This window comes from Macrosteles quadrilineatus, unplaced genomic scaffold, assembly GCF_028750875.1.
Source record: "Macrosteles quadrilineatus isolate MER2022 unplaced genomic scaffold, UCM_ALF_1.0 Scaffold_2__2_contigs__length_208266976, whole genome shotgun sequence".
Taxonomy (NCBI): Eukaryota; Metazoa; Arthropoda; class Insecta; order Hemiptera; family Cicadellidae; genus Macrosteles; species Macrosteles quadrilineatus.
The window spans coordinates 129,414,300-129,430,054 of record NW_026542595.1 but is presented as its reverse complement, the minus strand read 5'-3'; the positions used below and the strand labels follow the sequence as shown (position 1 = coordinate 129,430,054).

Here is a 15,755-nt window from a genome sequence, read left to right as displayed (position 1 = left end):
TCTTTTCTCATCACATAAATCTGCCTTATCTTTCTTTACGTTATCTGCATGTCTTATTACTGTAATGGCCTTGTCTAAATTCATCTCGGGATCTAGCAACAAGCGATCACTAAGTTTCTCATCATTTAAACCCAGTATTAGCACCATCAACACCATTTCATCATTAAGTGAACCCCAGTCACAGGTTCTAGCCAAGGAATGGAGACTAACTATAAACTCTTCAACTGTTTCATTAATTTTTTGTTGTCTCTTCAAAAACTTTGCTCTTTCAAAAATTAAGTTCCTCCGTGGAATAAAATGTTTGTCAAATAAATCTAAGACTTCTTCAAATGTTAGCGTTGATTCCGTTGCTAAATTAAAAGATGCAAAAATCTCATCAGCTTTCTCACCTAATGTGTATATAAGAGTGTTGATTTGTTTGTTCTCAGACTCTTCAGATAGCCCAGATGCTGACCGATATCTTTGAAATCGTGTTTTCCATCTTGGCCAATCTGCTGGTACAAAGGAGAAACTAGCTGGAGGTTGAATAACTGAATGAGTGTTTGATACAATGATTGACTTCTTAGTTGAATTGTTGTATTCATTTTCTCTGCTTCTTTCATTTTCATTATCTTCATAGTCAGATTGTTTCGTTCTTGGATTTCTCTTCTGAGGCATAGCTCTAAACCGCTGCCACCATGTACTATTTTACTAAGAATTAAGTGAATGCACTGTTTTATGTCATAACTCAAACTCAACTAACTTTATTTACCTTTTTTCAAACATAGAATAACAAATAAACATATGATAATAATTAATAGAAATTAACAGGTGTTATGAAATAAACTGTTCTCACAACACTCACATAGTTCTTCAACGTCAGCCGGATCAAGCATCGCAGATAGCAAGTGGCTCCAGCTCGTAGCTCGTACAGTAGCTGGTAGCGGACTAGGCCCATTACTTGCAATACCCAGCGATAAGAGGACCGCACGTCTGTTTTGACAGACTTCGCCTGATTGACAGGGTTGCCAATTATTCTTGCTAACAAGCTGATTTTCCCTGCTGATCCAACACAATGCACTTTGTTTTCTAATTGAGACCTCTAACTTATTAAACACTATCATAAGCACGTTCTGGCCGTTTTGTCATTCGTGTAAAATCTTAGAAATGATTGTCAACTCTTAAATGTGGAACACGATTGACAGTGGAGAGCAGATGAGATTGGTTTTGAGACATTTCGAAAGAGTTCGTATGTTGTTATTTATTATTCTAATGAATTAAGTACGTTATATTCTTGCTTCGATCTTACTGGATCGTTCTTAAACCCGACGTTCTCAAGTATACATTTTCCACGCCACAGCCTTCCTGCAGTAGCATCGATAAAGGCAAATAAGCGGAAACGAGATGAAGATAGTCTCCACTAGAAGACAGATAGACGCAGCGACTTGTCTTATTACTTTAGCGAACACAGAGGAACAAGAGTAATAATATACAGGAGCGCAGGAGCAGAGAGAGACAGGAAGAAGGTGCGAGGGAGAGAGAACACGATCGGACCGAGAGGCTGTGTTTTATGTTAATGAACTCGGACCAATTACAAGTTAATTTCTCCCCGGGAACATTACGTATTCTGGGCCCGATCATCCACCTAAATTATACGCGTTTCCATCTATTTTATTATATCGGCCGGGAGACGGCGACACCGGCTTGTCGCTACTGGCCGGTTCATTTATAACCGAATGTTCCGCGGCGGCTGCCTCCGTGTCGTTCGCTCCCTGTCTGGCGTGTACCGTGTCGTTCGCGTGAGTCGTGGCGTGGCGTGTCCCGGCGGGGGGCTGCCGTGCTGCCGTGCCACGTTCAAGGACGATCGGAGGTCCATTCACGAGTGGGAGGGTGGTGGGAAAGAATGGGAGATCGACTTTTAATGATCTTCCTTCGAAGGATATTGTTTAGGGGTGGGAATCGAACTCGCTTAAAATTCACTTAACGAATCTTGGGTTCACTAATGATGAACGTTCCTTTTATGAATCACGTTAGGCTTAAACACGTATTGCAATAGGAACTCTTGGTGCGGAAAGATTAATCCTCAAGACCAATGTTATGAGACAAATACATTTTTAGTTAAACTCCTCTACTTCTTCTTTGGGACGTTCTAAAGTGACGAACCCCTTACAGCTTTTCGGGACTATTTCCCTTCAAAATCTTACAGATCAATCTAACACCTCCACCAATGAAATCCCCATCGGCTGTTTTCCACTGAAACCCACCTGGTAGAAAACGAAAAAGGAAGCGGTGACCTTGGACGGACGAAAGTGAAGAAGCTTGTTGTCTTTGAAGTTGAAGAATGCTCGGCGGCCGCGGCGGCGGTCCGGCACAATAACCAGTAGCCGTGGTCTATGCAGATGTCCGCCGACGTGTCTTTGTCCACATACACCAGTCAAATAACCTCCGGACGCAGTGAATCAACCGCGCCGGCTCTGCACACAAAGGCTAACTTTTCAATTATTGGCGGCTCTGCGTATATCACGGGCCGCATTTAAATAAGTCGACGTCAGACATTACTCTACCTGGCGTCCTATTAATTGAACCGTGTTGTCAATCCGGCTCATATCTGCTGCTTCTGAATCATCACGACTCAAGCGAGTCTCCACGACCGGAGATATGCTGGATTTATTATGTCGCTTGAATCGTATCCAACGTGTAGAACGTATCCTTTGATATGCTGCCTGATACTGGTCAGTTGTTACTGTTACTAGAGAATATATAAGGTGATATATTGAGATTGATCTTCTATCTTTTTACTTGAAAGTTATCAAATGTCAATATACCACCACATTCTTTGGGCAATAATTTGACTGGTTGGTAAAGATTGCCTTTTATTTAGAAAGATTCTGTTATCTATATCATACTATTTTGACGTTTTTTACTTTGATTTTGATGTTCCCTTACGATTTTCTGAGAAAATGCTAACTTTCATGGTCCAATCAAACAAAGATGAGTGACCAATTTGTGAGAGTCAGGTACTGGTTTTCGCAACGGTAAGATCAACATTCTAAACCTCAATTGTACGTTTATGTTCATGATAAACCCATCTGGTCACAGAAATATATCTACGAATACGCGTAATTCCATTCTACCCTTGTAAAGAATTATTCAAGAACGTGTCAGGTTAATATTTTAAATCCAAAATGTGCCTTGTCTAACAAACAACACAAATCGAATTCAACGCTGTAACTCATAACAACAATGTAACCCAATCAAGTAATCCAACCACTCGTCATTCCAGCAGAGCTCAATACACGCTGTACCGATGTACCGCGTACGTGCAAACATCACCGACCCGTCACAAGATTGATTCGCCGAGTGTGCAGCAATCTACAGAAGCTGACGCTGGACGTAGATGGCACGGGCATCATTTACAGCAGCAATTTGAGTGGGGTGGTCGCGTCCAAGGCCCACTGCCGGGTAATTGACGATGTTCATCTTAAACGGAAATTGACAGATAATTGTCCTACGGTACAATATTTGAAAGAAGCGAGCGCTGGGCGCCGCCTCGCCGGCTGATTGCTTCGGTAGCCGTGATTTCATTTTGACCAGATTGGAACCGGATTAGTCAATCGCCGGTTGCAGCTGATACCGGCCTGATGAGCCTCGATTGCTGAGAATACCAACGATCGTTCTGTCTGAGCACCCTCGTAAAGGATAGTTTGTTTTGCCACGCAATTGTGGAGGTGAAATAGTGGAGTGTTTTGCACGGTCCGGGGATCTTACAGCTGACTCTGTGAACTGCGGATGTTTACTTTGAGAATATACTGTGGTTTATTCCTTTCTGTATTTCAACATCATAGACCACCCAAGGTGCTTCACCTACTGTCATAGGCTGGGGAACTGGGTGAGATTTGAAAACCATACTAGCAATGTCCAAAAACTTATTTTCCGACCTTATGTTATTATATTCGTTAAAGGTTTGGCAGTCCCTACACTGGATGCAAATATATTATTTAATGACGCCTTCTTGACAGCAGAGACAATCCCTTAGACACCCCCGAATTCAATATGGAATACAGAAACACAAACAGGCCGATTCCCGACAGTTCAGTCCATTGTTTTCTACGTTGTCTCGACAGGAAGACTGATTCCGAATCGTCTCGTGCCGTACTTGGGTATCCATTTCCTAATTGACACTGAGCCACGAATTCCGTCAGTCCGGCGTGGCGAGACCGCGTGCTTTCAGCGACTTTCTAATTTAAATGTCGCCGTCCACGAGTCCCGTCTTTCTTTTTGCTCGGCCCTTTTCGAGCTGAAAGCTTCCATTTATCGGTCTCCGCTGCTTATGGAGATCCGAGTCTCGGATGTCTAATTAAAATACTTGAGGACAATGGGCCAAGTCGCGGCGCCGTATGGCTCGGAAGAGGTCGCGTTTCGTGAGCGACTGTTGGAGGAAATGTCTAATTGTTGATAGGCTGATGTGCTGCTGCACGTCGTGACGTAACAGAACGATCTGTTAAAGTCCGACAGTGGAAACGAACTGTGAGAAAGCACCCAGAACCATAAGTAAGAGAGGTTATTCTAGTCGATTCGTAAAACTAATACGCAAAACTTCGATTGAAGGGATTGACAATAATGATGAGGTTGCATAATAAATATGTATTTGGCCTGGCATATTTTATTTGCCTTCAGCAGTGTTGAAAGCTATGCCACCATACAATTTATAATGTTAAGATTCTTATAAAACTTGACAAAACTAAGTCAATACTCTGGTGTACACCCCACCAGAAACCTCCAACCAAACATCTACAAGTTCGTAAACACCCTACGAAAATCATATACCTAAAAAGCCGAAACTCCCACGACAACGAGAACAGATTGAGAACGAGGCTGAAAAACAGAGCATAAGAAGACGAGAACGAGACGACTCGACGACCACCTACTTGAGCCAATGGTCGAAATTAAAAAGGCCGGAGTCATCAGGCTCTAACCACAGGAGTACTCCATTAACGATCAGGTAGCGGATCATCCAGTCGTCATTAACGTTCTAATGTCTTTGTCCCTATTCTCGGGTGGGCCTCTGCATACAATGGGAGTACGCCGTGTACTTGAACCCTTTTGCAATTTGTTTTGCACGGCCCCCCGTCCTGATTAAACCCGCCCGATTGTTTTTCGGTTGATACATGCGTGGGAACTTACCGATTAAATATTACTTCCTCTGCGCTTCTGCGTCGCTTTTGTCCATATGTTCCGCCGCAATGTAAATTATCCGCCTCACTTGGTTGGACATCGGTTCGTATTAATTATCCTGATCTGTTGGCGGCTTGCTTTATCTCAAGTGTAGGATACATAGTTGTGCGAGTGTTGATTTTTACGGTGGGTTTTGTGAGTTTTTTTGATATAGATGCGAAGATTGTTGTACTATATATCTTAGTGTTTTTATCGGACTGGCTCATCTGAATCTGTGGGAAAGGGCATTTTCCTCATGAGCACTTTTGGTTCAAGGTGAAGTCTCAAATTAATATATCAAACACCAAAAGGCCTTTGTCCTATCTCAAACTACAATTTATCTCTGAGTGAAATTCAGTACAATTCTTTTCTGTTCTCCTTAAGTAAAATGAAGTGTCTTGAAGTAAACTCCTCTTAGACAAATACCACCAATTTGAAACCCTGTAGCTCGCATCGTCTAAAAGGAATATCCAAAATCCCACAAAAAACACCTACTCCTTTTATGCTTTATAATAAAGACAATCATGGGATAAATCAATGGTTTGTAAAGATATCCACACGTGAATGGAGTCTACATTATAATTTAGGAAGCAATGAGAATCTAAGAACAATAAATATCTCAGCTGCAATAATCATTCCAATTTCAACAATGACACACTACATAATCATATGGTCTATACACTAGCGTGGGGGCCTTTAACCAGGGACACTACCCACAGGGTATCCAACTTGACAAAAACATATTTGAACGTTTGCACACAAACATGGCGGTGCTTGCGGCATCACACTGCGCTATTAGTTAGAATCAGGTAAATTGATTGCGCAGATCCTATCTTGATAGCAAATAGGCGCAGCTTGCTGCCCGATTATCAACCGGTGATAGCATTGAGGCCGCCATTATTTATGGCGATTAAATCGTGGTTCAAACTGTGAGATGCGAATTTAATCGGACATTCGACTATTGACGTGTTATTGGTTGTTTTAAGTACATGTTGCGGCTGTAAATATAGGATAATTAGATGTTCATTAGTGAAAACCCCAACAGTCTTTTGTAACGTGTCGATTGTTTATAGTAACGAAGATATACGGGAAAATGCAGGCGTACAAAATTTACCATGAAACGTTACAATGATTACAAAAGAACTGAAAATCACAAACTTATCCCTACATTACTGATAAAAGTTAAATTTCGCAACTCATCATAAGGAGGATATTCACATTACAAAATAGTTTGTTCCTTTAAGAACTATTTTCTAGTTCATAGTTGTCCTGCAATACACCAGATTAGATAGTATAGACCATAGAAGACTGTAAATAAAAACTCTTTTTGCATTTTTGCCACTTACTTGTTTTATACATCGATTTATATAACCTAACTTATAGTCTATATACATCGATGGTTTTATTCATCCAGCTAAACGGGTGGTTATAATGTTCACCTAGTAATCAAAAGGTCGCCGGTTCGATCCTGAGAATAGTTGGTAGCTTTTATTAAGGTTTGAAACCATACCCAGCTGTCCTTGATCATTTGTGCCCTTAATAAATGGTCCTGGATAACGAAAAAGCTTATCGAAGCAAGTAACAAAGCTACACAAGGCGTTTCACTTCATTCTACACAAATCCTTCACTCCACTTAAATCACGCACCTACGTGGCATCTCCATCTCAATTATTGGCAATCATAGTAATTAATATCATCACTTTACACTTTAGTAAAACAAGATTATTGGGAAAATAATTAAATAAATAATAGGCTTAAGGTTCGATAATGTCATCACGTCATTTCTGTACCAATAATTTAGGGGCCAAACGAAAGATCCACGTAAAATATTTGTACAATAGAACAAACATTTAAATTTATGTTTCTTGGTGTCATAACACCAATGTTTCATATAAAGACATTCACGATGGTTTTTGAGCGGCCAGAAGAACCATTTAATTTTTGAATCCCTTAAACATTGAGAAAAGGTTTGTGGAAATACTGAAATCAGAAAACCTGTTTACCCAAGTTCCATTCCAGGACGTAACCCTATTTTGACAACTATTCCCTTCTACAATTCCCACCATTTGTCCCCAACAAAGTTACCCGAAGACGCTCAACAAAATAATGAAACCCTATAAGGCCGCTTGGTATTGTCCGCTCACAATAGACCTGATATTTGTCTCAGATACTGTAGCTAACTTCTCAACCGAATTAGGATCAGCGAGGTAATTAAATATGGCCGACACGACAGCCGATTCACAGATTAGAGTCATTAAGTAATGATTGTCAATCAGGTTGAAGTCTGTATCGCAGATCGTCTGTCAATTACTAGACTGCCGTCCCTCGGCAGAATTTGTCAACCGGAGTCACAAGCTTGTGTCAGTTCCCGAGGGATCGGAGGGAAACAATGGCTGGATTCGGGATGAAGTGGTGTTGTTTCAGTAGCTGTGTGTTTTCATGTGATTTTTTCAGTTAGTTGAGTAGTATGTGAGTAAATATAGTGTCGACAGTAAGAATGTTATGGATTCGAAACTGAGATACAGCAGCTTTTCGAAGGTTAAAAACTGGACCCGGCCATACTTATGATAGGGGTTTTAGCAAAAATACTGGTCAAAAAGACAGATCTTCGTTAGTACCAAAGCCACACTTATAATTTATATAATCCTAAACTCACACGCAGTTATGGTGCATATACATAAACTAAGTACGTCATTGTAATGTGAAAAAGTGTTAACATTTTTTAGAAGGAGGGATTGTTTAGAAATAAGAACGAAGTAACGATAGAATGTCTTAAATTTGGGTAAAAATCTACTTAATAATTTTCGAGTACCACGTGAAATATATTCTTTGTTGAGATTAAACTCAGTGTGTTTAAGAAAATACACTGTAAGTGAGTGTGTGAATCTAAGGAAGGAAAAATTGAGTTTGGCATTTCACATTCAAAATTGATGTGATTGTTTTGTTATCTAGTTTCCAGCAATTTGGTGTTTAATTTTGTTAGAAAAACACCCACAAAATAAGCTTAAAAATCGCTAACCCAATGCACAAACATGTTTTGAGTATATCACCAAAAAGTCTCGTCTAAAATATACTTTACCTTGAATTACATTTCCTTATAGTATTCTTTTTTTGTTACGCCACAAAACATTAACACAGCTGTAATTTTCACCATGAATTTTATCATTTATTGTTGAATGCAAACATATAGATATTGCGATATCTACAGCTATTATACATAAATCGCTCATATTATAAATTTCCCATCACAGACTATCATCGTCACTTTACTTTTGTTAAAAATTTTAATAGTAGTTTTCACAAGACCAACGTATTTACAGTATACAAATCAAAATCCGATTGGATCGAATCAAACTAAATCGATCCGATAACAATCGATAGTCAAACGTCACCTAGACAATACCGTAATGCAAATGACAAGCTGTATAGCCCGCGGTCGACCTATCAGTCATAAACAATAATTAATACCACGCTGGATTTTGGCGCGAAATCGATTTTGACCTAATTAGAAATAGCAATTGTTTGAATAATGAAGAGCCTTGAGCCCCGCGTTGACCTGGTTCACCATTCAGCGAGCAGCGTAGCTTTGTTTCTGTTGATCGAACGGTCATAGTGCGTTGCAAAACTGTGCATGACAACATGTCAGAGGATCACATACACTTTGATCGATTTTGTTGGAAAAAAGTTGATAAAATACGGTAATTGGTTAGAAATACATTATTAAATTTACGCCACACTACACTATTTTGACGAACTTCCCATGCAAGGATTAAGTCCAGAAAACAGCTGGTTGCTTAATCAAATGGGGTTTCATCGCGCACTACTGTACTGTAATGAGTTTTACCGGACACCAATCAGATGATTATACTGTATTTGGGTGGCAATGAGTGGCTATAAACAAAAACATATCCTCTCTTAGAGGTTATTGACTAGTGGTTTTTAGTCCTTTAGTTGGTGGTAACAAAAGGATTTGTACAGATTTAGTAGTATGGCGTAAACTATCGTACGTAACTCGTCCAAAATCCTTATTTTCAGGATGACTAACGTAATATACTATTTCGGAAGTCCGTCTACATTAGGTGACAAACTCTGTAATATTTCAACTACTAGTGCAGCTTTAACTTTATTCAGCGACCAGACTATGGGGGAAACTGTGATTCACCCCATGACAAACTAGTGGTTAAAATCACGTTAATTGAAGGATAATTTTATTATAGATACTACTTGAGCTACTAACAAAGAAAGATAGAAAACACTTCATTAAAAATTTGTAAATGGTTTAAACATATTTATTTTAGCCTATAGTTGATGTTATATTTGTGTGTACTTACTTAGTGGCATTGCGGATGATTAGGCATTGCACATCTGATAGTGATAACACTAATACATTGGGAAATCCCAATTGAAGACTTGTATTAAATTAAATCATCCTTTCTTTTTCGCAATAGCCTTGTAACGATCACACCATTTTGAACTGCAGTGCCTCCTTTGTTAGATTTCTTACATTTATATCCTTCAACGTAGATGATTAAATAAGTTATATAGCTTACTATTCATACTAAAATATACGTTGATTCTTTGTGTTTAAGGGAATTGTTTGTTTTCAGGAGACAAGCCTCACGCTTGCGAACTGTGCCACAAGAAGTTCGCTTTAGCATGCAACCTGCGGGCTCACATGAAGACGCATGAAGGTTAGTGTTTTTGGAAACATTTTGTTGGTTAGATTTTTTCAAAAGAAAAAAAAACTTAATAAAACGGACAAATACCTTCTGCCAATGGTGTTTGCTTGGGTTTGTGACTGATTCGAAAACCCAAGCAAAAGAGTAGCCTATCTTTAATTTGTATGATAAAAATACTGAGAAAAAGTATTCATCTGCAATTCAAAATGCTATGTGTTTCACTTTCAACTCTTTTCCTCCATTTACATTTAGTTATTTATTTTACGTATGTACGTATGTGTGTTTGAGCTATAAATAATTTTCACAGTGAAGAATCCCATTAACAAATTGAATAAAAGAAAGATGATGCACGTTTACATTTGCCTTATTTGAATATTGGTTTTTACCGAAGGCAAAATAATTGAGTGGCAATGGGGATTATTGCCCTGGTCTGCGATTTTACAACATAATGCCATAGACAACGTCATAACAAATAATGATCACCGTGCCACCGTGTTTTTCACAAATAAATTATCAACAAACATGTGTTTAATCTAATGGGGAAAATAAACGGTTGTCTAAGACTCGACATATCGTTGTCAGTGACTACCATTTGAATGTACAAGCAGTGCATGATAATCATAGCTCAAGATATTTTACGTTATACATTCTACTTTTAACCATGGTTTGGCAATGTCTCCAAGGTATTTTCCCCGCAGCAAAACCACCTGTGGGACGGTGATTACGGACTGTTTGGAGTCTTTTAAAAATTAAAAGCGTATCAGCCTCAGACGACGCCAATTGTGGGCTGTGGTGGCGCATTACGCGGGACGTTATGGCAAGGGGACCATCTTCCAAATCATAGGGTCTCCGGGCCACTCAAATTTGACCGTGCGCTTTGTGGTTTGTAACTGACTCTCTTTTCAAAAACATAACGTGTGCCAGTGATGTTAGAGAATAAAGTGTTAAGATATGATAAGTCATCCAACGAATATTAGGACGAAATGGTATGAATTTTAACATAATCAAATTACGTAAGTTGTGTGAATCGTTTGCCTTAACATCTAGTTTTAACATTGTTTGATAATAATACAAACATATACTTTCGAGTCCTTTGTTACGGTTTTCGGTATAAGATTTGTTTATGTTCATGAGTAATGCCATTTCTGATCTAATTTCTAGGGCGCGGGAAGGACGGGTTCAATCCTCGACACATCCACAAAACTTTAATGGGTTTGGACCGCTTTCCCTTAAAAGTGGATGGACTTCATTACAAAAATGCCACTGGCGTAGATACGAGAAAAAAATTGGGTTTTTCCGTTAATCTACAACCACTACTTATTTTATTGCAATTCCGATATTTTTAACAGTTAGCCTAGTCTATAAATAAATTAATTATAAAACGAACCAAACTTTCTGATTCTGGTAGTGAATAAAGAAAATTGCAATAAAAAAGCAGTAGTAGTGTTAACGGAAAAGGACTCTAGTTTGTAATGGTTATCCTAAACTGTAATAGCTGTTGTATACAATTGCACAAATTATCATATAATAATTCGTGATCAATTTGAATCAATACCAAGTTGGTACCAAAAACACATACTTTGACAACTGCAAGTATCAAATCGTTAGATATAAAGAATCATTCGAATCACCCCAAGCAGAAGTTATGTACTTCGGAGATTTGGAAGCTATGATCAAGGAATTCCAAACCCCAGTCCCTCACCCTGGGAAAGGCGTAATAAAATGACAAAATCGCGGTCTGATTGTAGCCCTGTATTGATGTTATTAGACCGGTGACACAGGTAGTCTACCACCCGTTCATCAAAATTCCATTTGGTTAGCCTAAGCATTTGATTGTTATGATTAGGGTGAATCAGGCCTATCGGACCGTGGCGCCTTACATCGCTTGGGGCGGAACAACCGGCAAACTTTTGGACAACCTTCAATCAGTGGTTGAATAACTTAGAATCTAAATTTCTGGAATTTCATGTGTAATGTTTTCATTCATTTGGTGTTGGTAAACTTGTTAATTCTTCGTGATTTAATGATTGTTCGAGGTAAATTTAGTACCTTAAATGTAATCTCATGTATTCTTGAAAATTCAAACTTGCTCAATACAACACGTCTAGTTAAATAATATCTGCTTACAAATTAATTCTACAAAAAGTAAATTTAGCTTAAGACGATCTTCAGTTTGTGAACATTTTGTTTATGTGGTACTGTATTTTCCTTACCATTTAGTAGGTGCACCAGCGAAGATAATTTATATGTGAATCTAATAGTTTTTCCTCGTCGTTTGAGATAGTAGGCCTACATATATTTTTTTTTTAATTTAAATTCATGATAAAAATAAGGGGGTTTGAAGTGTCGTCATCAGGTTTTTGGTTTAGTATAACCCTTGCTAATAAAAAAATTCTACTATTAGGCCTACATCAGAATAGCACTATCTTCACATTTTTTGTAATTTCTTCCAAAACAAATTATTCTCAGCTTATAGTTTCTCCCACATGATATTTTAGTCTATTTGTAAACAAACTCTAACCTCACCATACTCCAGCAGGTGAGACCCAGGAGGAGTGCCTACGGTGCGGCAAGGTCTACCTTCCCGCGGGCCAACCCTCTCACGGCTACTGCCCGTCCTGCGCCGCCGCCTGTCCCCCACCCCCGGGCACGGAGTCCTCCATGCGCTCCTGCGGTGACTCCGGCAGTGAGGAGTCCTGCGCCACTGAGGACCGCGACGAAGAGGATCACAACTCTCAGGAGCCGCTTACCGTCTCCTGCTGATAGAACACACGCCAAAATATCTATAGTAAACAAATCCGGTTTTCTCTAGAAGGGCATTTTAAAATGTCTACGTTTTGGTTGGTCAAAAAGCTAATGATAATATCGTTTCTGTATGAATTCCAAAATGTAAATCTGTATTTGACTGGAATCACTTAAAGTGCTGAAGTTTTGTTGATACAAATCCAGAACGTTCAATGTATAGACAATTAACACTCATTGAAATGTCAGACTGTTTAAATGTTTTATAAGTTTGTCTCCTTTAAGCAATTTTGATAAAGCCAAAGAAATATTATGTATCTCACATCTCAACTATTTTGAAAATATATTCACTACTAATCTCTTCCCCCGTACTCTACCAATAACGATCAACCTTTCCACCAAGTTTGTTTTTTAAACAACAATTCCTAATTTATGCAATCTTAAAGAGGGTAAACATGTAATGAGAAAGGAGTTGGTTGTAGAGGGTGGAGATTCTGCCTCAAAGGTCTCGGGTCCAAATCCCGCACATCAGCAACTACTTCAGGCATGTGATCACAAACTTATAGGCCTAGCCAGAAGATTTGTGTGAAACGGTTTCAGGGTAGAGCCTATGGTAGTTTCTTAGGATGTGGAATAAGGACATACAAAAATTTAAATGCTTGAAGCATAAATAGCTTGACTATATAAAACTTCTGTAAACACCTATTGCTAGCCTAAATACTTCAACTTCCAAGTCCTTTCAAAAGTCAACTTCGAGGTCAAAAAGTGCCATCATTATCTCGATTATTTTCACAGCCTACAAAGAGCAACTCTTTGTCCACCTGGCCGCCATGTTGCTGCCGGTAACTTGGCCGTTATCAGGTGATCTGACGGGTCGTTATCAGTGTATCAGCGCCGCCTTGCGAGGCCTTCATGATCGATAGCCCAGATACCATCGCCGTGGCGTATGGCGCGGTATGGGTGGCCCGATATTCAGGTCGGACTAATTCCCAACAAATCACTCGCTATTAGTTACCGTCCGGGTGGAATTATTCTAAATCAGAGCGGGAATCGCGGATTCTTTTCATTTTTTATTCGGCAAATTCCTGGACTGTTATGCTTTTTCACAATGTTTTTATCTGTAGCCACATTTTCATTAATTTTTATTTTCATCACTATATCAATAAAGTAGACAGCACAAAAGTGGCTTGATATCTAATATAACTTCTGTTTAATTGACAAATGGAACTTTGACATAAAAAGTTGATGCAATTTTATCGGGCCATTTTCACGTTGTATACTCAATTGAGAAGGAAATGCAACTAGACAGGTTTTAACCCAAAGTTGAATAAACTTTTATTGAAAGGCCCTTTGTTGCTTTGCAACAGTTTTACAGATCTTTCTTTAGCTAGGATTCCTTATTAAAAATCGTCAATTTAATGCCCGTTCCGTGTGGGCTATTAAAGGTCCTTCAAATCAAACCAGCGATTTTCCTCATTCCTTCATAAAAAATATTTTTATATATGTGTTTTTACGCCTCAATTAACTTTTGCTACACTGCCATACAAACTTAACTAAAATGAATAAAAACTATTTTATTCAAACCGGTTTCTTTTGGGAACAATATATGCTGTCAACATTTTACAAGTAAAAGAAGAAACTGAAAAATTCGAATTTTCAAGTAAGAGACTCCCAGTACGGGGAAGGAGATACGTACCAATGAATCAAATATTTTCATTTTACTTAGTAAATTAAAACCACAAACAATTGCTTTTATCCATATCACTAATAAATGACGTCTTAAGAAGTAAAGAAACATTCAAATTGTACAAATGTAACATGTCTTGCCAGTGTACAAAGTCCGTCCTTCTATTTAGTCATAGCTTTACGAACGTGATAATTTATTTTAATATTAGTTAGCTTTTACTCTATATGATTAAAATGGTAGAAACACATGCAAAACTGTGGACTGAGCTTGTGATTTCTACTGGGATTGATGTTGGTGTACGATTTGATATTTATTTGTACATAACGATACACTTTATTAGTTTAGAATACTCAAAGCATTTTGTAAAAAGGATATATTTATTTCCTTAGCTTATGTTATATTTTAACAAAATCAAATGTCAAAAGCGTTTGATTGCACAAAGATGTATTGTGATGTAATTATAGTTTATTTATAGTTTGATGTCTTAAATTGTTTAAGTGATAGTGCTGCAATTTTGTGTCTTTTTCCATATTTTTACAATTTGTTGTCGTTTCATTTAGGAGTTGTGTAATACATACAAACACTGTTTTATTGAAAATTCTTATACAATGTACCTACGTAAAACATTACTCAAAAAACTTATACGATTTTGAAATTTAGATTTTACTACCGCTTACATATTGCTCGTATGTACATATGTATTTATTGCAAAAAAAACTAAACTCCACCTGAATATGCTCAACTGCTCATTGTAGCTTGGCTAATGTACAATAAATGCTTTAACACTGGTGTTTCATAATGTTTATGTTAGTGTGCATATATATCTAGTCATGTATATACCGATGCTGTACATGTTGTTTTGAAATTACTATATTATTTTTGTAAATTAAATAATCACGAGTATTTACTGCTTGATTATTCAACCTTCCCACTTAGATATATTTTTCAGCTGTGTTAAATTGGACGCACTGTTCAATTTATTGTAATTTAAAAAAGTCATAATATAATTTAATTACTTTTATGAAAAACTAAACCACCCATTAATTCTTGTTAGCTATGCAGAAGAGTTGGATAGTGTACGTTTTGAAAAGTAGTACTGAAAGGAATGTTACATCGAAGCAGATCAAACTATGTTCAATTGGTCAATTTGAGAATATGATCACTGAGCTGTGTGTGCTTTGATTACAAAAAAACAATTCGGGACATTTCTCAAATTTTAACCATACAAACTTTAATTTTAGACAAAAGTTAAGTTAAAATATAGCCTACCAAAGGATTTCAAACTTTTTTCTCGGCTTGTGTGCATCAACAGGGAAAATCCACGCATACTGTTAGAAAGATATTTTCCTGAATATGTGTAGAATACATTTATAAATTGAAATAGGTTCAAAATAAACACAAAAATGAATTTGAAATAAAAAAATTACATTGGACCTTATGGGTTGCCATGCTGC

At 37.9% G+C, this 15,755-nt stretch overlaps 1 protein-coding gene across 2 annotated transcripts in view; it reads left to right on the top strand.

Moving 5' to 3' along the window:
• Nucleotides 1-15,196, top strand: part of LOC128987320 (zinc finger protein 227-like) — a 112,971-nt gene extending 97,775 nt beyond the window's left edge. Inside the window, exons 7-8 of one of the 2 annotated variants that reach the window (XM_054408100.1) lie at nt 9,801-9,884; nt 12,412-15,196. In XM_054408100.1, coding sequence (XP_054264075.1) covers nt 9,801-9,884; nt 12,412-12,635 — 308 coding nt within the window. In that variant the 3' untranslated portion in view covers nt 12,636-15,196. Of the gene's footprint in view, nt 1-9,800; nt 9,885-12,408 lie in introns of both variants that reach the window. The other variant, XM_054408099.1, reaches the window with a different exon arrangement.
• The last annotated feature ends 559 nt before the right edge of the window (nt 15,197-15,755 follow it).